Source organism: Solanum pennellii, chromosome 6, assembly GCF_001406875.1.
Source record: "Solanum pennellii chromosome 6, SPENNV200".
NCBI lineage: Eukaryota > Viridiplantae > Streptophyta > Magnoliopsida > Solanales > Solanaceae > Solanum > Solanum pennellii.
In genome coordinates this window covers 22,385,539-22,390,487 of record NC_028642.1, presented here as the reverse complement: position 1 = coordinate 22,390,487, position 4,949 = coordinate 22,385,539, and the positions used below count along the sequence as shown (strand labels likewise).

General features: G+C 35.6%; 1 protein-coding gene across 7 annotated transcripts; it reads left to right on the top strand.

The window, feature by feature from the left end:
* The first annotated feature begins 211 nt into the window (after positions 1–211).
* On the top strand, positions 212–4,723 carry LOC107023540 (probable zinc metalloprotease EGY2, chloroplastic). Of its 7 annotated transcripts, none has more exons than XM_015224259.2 (13): positions 212–373; positions 453–510; positions 597–638; positions 711–788; positions 1,004–1,054; positions 1,130–1,240; positions 1,453–1,527; positions 1,615–1,720; positions 1,826–1,919; positions 2,396–2,549; positions 3,844–4,051; positions 4,139–4,299; positions 4,381–4,723. In XM_015224259.2, exons 1-13 carry the CDS (start codon positions 300–302, stop codon positions 4,621–4,623), a joined length of 1,455 nt encoding a protein of 484 aa, XP_015079745.1. In that variant the 5' UTR covers positions 212–299; the 3' UTR covers positions 4,624–4,723. The 7 variants fall into 7 exon arrangements, with proteins under 7 accessions (XP_015079745.1, XP_015079746.1, XP_015079744.1 ...); XM_015224260.2 differs by having other exon boundaries at positions 989–1,054; positions 4,154–4,299; XM_015224258.2 differs by having other exon boundaries at positions 989–1,054.
* The last annotated feature ends 226 nt before the right edge of the window (positions 4,724–4,949 follow it).

Here is a 4,949-nt window from a genome sequence, read left to right as displayed (position 1 = left end):
AAAAATAATCTCTAGGCATTACTAATCCCTACATTACTAATCCATACATTACTAATCTCTACACTATCAATGTTTGTACCAAACGAGCCCCGAGTGTTTAGGCGTGTTAAAGAGAAAAATTGAAAGAATTGAATATAGGTATGAGAGTGGAAAAAGTAAAGAGTTGTATATATGTTGAAAATGGTAAGCTTAAAGTTGTTCCACTTGTTTTGGTTTTATTGGATGAAGTTTAGTATTTTAGGCGGTAAAGGATAAGAGAGATATTTATCAAATCAAAAACAAAAGAGGCTGAAAAAAAAATGAACATACCGGCGGTTCTCCCTTGCTCTTTCAATCGGCTTCAATGTTCTACTCCACCAACACATTTGTTAAGGTGAATGCTTGTTTGTGTGTTTTTTTCCTTTGAATATATGAAGTTGTTAACAATTTTTATTTGTTTTTGCTGACCATAGATTGGTCATCCGCAAGAAAGGTAGACTTGTTTGCAGATTGAGTCATGACAACAATAAGGTTTTCTTTTTTTAATTAATTATTACTATTCCATTTGTGTTTGATGTGCAGGCTGTCTTACTCTTATTTTATTTTGTATTTTAAAGGAAGACGACTCTGTTCAAGATAATAATAATAATAGTCATCAGGTGAATTCTTCATTGCAATAATTAAATGGAAAAAAGTTTAAGTGAATAAAAAGTCATTTTGTTGTCTTTTAGGATAATGATCAACCATTGGAGAATACATGTCTTGAAAACAATGATGGGCCTCAATTGAATGGGCTAACTGGATTTGAGGTAATTGGTCGTATTTATTTTTTAAGTACATACAATGAGTTAATGACTACAGCTATAATACCCGATGTTCTAGTGCCCTATCCATATATGGTTACGTTGCAAATGCATTTTCAACATATTTATTGCTTTCGCATTCAGAATTTGCTTTGTAATAGTGGTAAAGCAATTCTATTTCAATTTTTCCATGTCATTTTCTTAAGCCTTGGTTGAAGCAGGATGATACCGATGATCAACTTGCTAGTGAATCACCTCTTCCCGGTGTCAAGGTGGTTGAATATTTATTGGATAAATTGTTTATCATGTTGATTTTTTTCTTACTTTTGATACTATTTCACAAGCAGCCTCAACAACTCGATGAATCAATCAGGATCCCCAAGGAAACAGTTGAAATTCTCAGAAATCAAGTATTTGGTTTTGACACGTTTTTTGTTACAAGCCAGGAGCCGTATGAGGTGAGCTATCTGCTGAAATGTTCTTTTTTATCTCATTTAACAAAATTCTGAGTCAAACAGGAACCAATAATATATAAGTAAATTTAGTTGAGATACAACCATGAAAAGTAAATACCCTCTTAAGCAAGTGGTCATGCGCTTGTGTTTCTGTTCTTGCCTTCTTGCTTAATATGCAATTCTTTGTGGTTCCACTCTTCGACTTATTTTTATAGGGTGGAGTACTATTTAAAGGGAATCTACGAGGACAGGCTGCAAAAACATATGAAAAAGTATCAAAGAGAATGCAGGTAGGTCAAATTTCCTCTCTTTTTCTCCAATTTAGGTTGGACATCACCGTGGTCTCTTACTATTTCAAAATGGCACTTGCCTAACAGGAAAAACTTGGAGATGACTATAAATTTTTTCTTTTAATCAATCCAGAGGATGATAAGCCTGTGGCCGTTGTGGTCCCAAGAATGACCCTGCAACCTGAAACTACAGGTAAATTATTCATCATCCTCACAGGCTTCAATTCCTGTGTCAAAATTAAAATAAAAATAGAGCTTCTCCTTGTCAAATAGTAACACAGTTTGTCTGAGACTGCAGCTGTTCCAGAATGGTTTGCAGCAGGGGCCTTTGGACTCGTTACAGTATTCACTTTACTTCTTCGCAATGTGCCAGCATTACAATCAAACTTTTTGTACGTACCGTATACATTCCATTACTCTAATATTACCTGAAATGGTCACTGGCTTTGCATTTGCTTCGAAAGTCAAGTGGAGCTTAACATTTAATGTCTAATTTATATTTTTCATTTTCCAAGTCCAATATAGCTGAATTATGGAATAGTTGCGTCATATCAATATTATTATGTACTGGACTTCTGCTTTCGTATAAGTATTTTGAAAATACAAAATTATTAGGTAAATCTTGGTTGTCTTCTACTCTATTCTCTTGACATTTCAGTTAGAAGTGCTCACTTTTTATTTTCAAGATTGTGTCGAGTTTTATTTGCATTTGCTCAAATTACAGCAAGTGAATCTAGAAAAATCTCAGTTATAACAATCTTTCTTGAAATCTGTTATCTTGGATAATTCATGCTGTCGGACTGTGCATATTCTTCTTAACCTGTTTCGCCAAAACTCACAGCCCCTAAGATATAATTTTATTTCCCAGATCAGTTTTCGACAATCTTGACTTGTTGAAAGATGGATTACCTGGAGCTTTAATGACTGCCTTTCTTCTGGGGGTTCATGAAGTTAGCCATCGTTTAGTTGCCACAGAGATTGGGATTAAGCTCAGCATCCCATATTTTGTTCCTAGCTGGCAGGTAAGGTGTATAGGACCGTAGGTTTCATGCACTCTATGGATTAGACAACCCTTTGTGTCTCCTTATTCATATGTCGTCCTAGTTGATCTAAAACCTCATATTGATAAAAAATTATTTTGGGGGTTGTGGAGTCCTTTTGTAACTGCCAACTATGACTCATAGGTGAAGCATTTCTCCAGTCAGCTGATAAGATATCCTTGTTGGGTCAGGAATGCATCAATTATCTACTGCACCTTTTCTCTTGGGAAGATTCTGTTGTATTGGAGTTTGCTAACCGTGTCAGACTGATAAATGTTTGGACACTAAAATTGTCAAGTCATAAAGCTACTTTTGATGATAATTCGTGACATTTGGTTTGTCCTGTCTGCAGTGTAGTTGGCTATTATTAGAAATAGTCAGTCTTGTAATGTTAATCTGGCCTGATATGATATTTCTCTTTATAATAACACTTGAGAATGCTCATTAGTGACACCCAGAGACAAGAGTTCTCTTTCTTTTCTAGTGCGATAGTATTAAAATTACAGATATCTTGCAGCACCTGTAAGGGACCAAAAACTCTTCTAATGGTTATCCAAGTCATTGGTTTTAGCATCACCAAGCCGCAAGGTTGAGTGAATTTCTACTCTTTTTTTCCTGCAAAGCGATAGTCGTGTGAATTTCAATTGCTTTCCTGTGTAAGTGTAGTACTTAACCGAAATTAATAGTGAGCAGATTTACTGGTTTCTCCGGATCTGTAGCAACCACGACTCGTGTCATCGGTCTTTAGTAATCCTCATGAAGCTGATGAATTCCCTTGTTTTCAGACTAAAAATCCTTTGTAGTAAGATGTATTGAATATTCTCTTTCTGAACACTGGCCATCATATTAATGTTAAAAAACTATCTTTTCTTTTTCTCAACACCCATAATGGTTATTTATATGTTAATTGGCTATGGATGGACCCAACCCAATAGCTATTTCGAAATACATTTGCATTACTTCAAAGGAAGATTCTATAAATTTTTAAGAATTTCTGTAAATTGTTACTACAGCCCGTAATGTGTAACTTGATCATCTTTATTGGAAATTTTAGACACTCTTGTTAAATTTCTATATTTCCTTGTATCTCTTACTGCTTCAGGAAGAAAATGCATAAGTTCACCATATGTCAAGTTCCGACTTAATTTCAAGTACTCTATGTATGGTAGTTCTCAGTGATGTGGCTGCAAGAGAACTTTTAGGTGCTGTCTAGTTAGTCATGGTGAGTGGTGAAATGTGATTGGCCATCACGTTTAATGAGCTGTTCTGGTGGCAGATAGGATGTTTTGGTGCTATAACAAGGATTCTAAATGTTGTACCAAATCGTGAAGATCTGTTGAAAGTTGCAGCAGCTGGACCATTAGCTGGGTTCTGTGTGGGGTTTATTCTTTTGCTTTCAGGATTCATGTTACCTCCTACTGATGGGATTGGCATCATCGTAGATCCGTCTGTGTTCCATGAATCATTTCTAGCTGGTGGTATAGGTAAGTAGTAATAGTAGTTTGTGTTATGATTGGTACTCTATTGTGCAAAGAAAGAGTTGAGCCTTTGTTTTGATTGTTGACATGTAGCCAAGCTTTATTTAGGAGATGTTCTCCAGGAAGGAAGTCCTATATCAGTACATCCGCTTGTGATATGGGCGTGGGCTGGACTTGTGATAAATGCTATCAATAGCATTCCTGCAGGAGAGCTTGATGGTGGTCGGATTGCATTTGCGATGTGGGGAAGGAAGGTAACATAACATAACAGTGTCTATAACATGTGTAAAGATGGATGGATGGATGAATTGATGGTTAATTTTGATGCTGCGCAGGCTTCAGCTCGCCTTAGTGCTCTATCTATTGGTCTTCTGGGAATATGTTCATTATTTAACGATGTAGCATTTTACTGGGTAGTCCTAATATTCTTCCTCCAAAGAGGGCCTATTGCTCCACTATCAGAAGAAGTCACTCATCCTCAAAATAAATACATGGCTCTTGGAGTTGTAGTATTGTTCTTAGGCCTCCTCGTTTGCCTCCCGTATCCTTTTCCCTTCTCTAATCAGCCTGCTCTCTAGACACATGTTTTTTTTTTTTTTTGGGGGGGGGGGGGGCTCTTTGGGTTCATTCAGTTAACTGTTGATAAATTTTTATAATAATACGTGTTCACATTATATATATATGCTTGCACATTTTTACTCTTTCCTTCCAAATTCAAATTTCTCTTATTTTTCAATACATGGGAATGGTCATATTTCTTGTTTATTTGATTGTTCATTTTCCACTTCAAAAATTTAACCATACAAACATACACTATAATTTGTTTGACTGGACATTTTTAGAATTTAGAAATATTAAATATTTTTATTTGTTAGAAAAGTAATTTTACTTCAAGAATCTTATC

Bases quoted from the DNA above. Each gene is read 5' to 3' on its own strand.
- LOC107023540 (XM_015224258.2), top strand. From the start codon at position 300: ATGAACATACCGGCGGTTCTCCCTTGCTCTTTCAATCGGCTTCAATGT. The intron at 1,920-2,395 runs GTACGTACCGTA...TTTATTTCCCAG, and splicing joins GCATTACAATCAAACTTTTT to ATCAGTTTTCGACAATCTTG. The intron at 4,300-4,380 runs GTAACATAACAT...GATGCTGCGCAG, and splicing joins TTGCGATGTGGGGAAGGAAG to GCTTCAGCTCGCCTTAGTGC.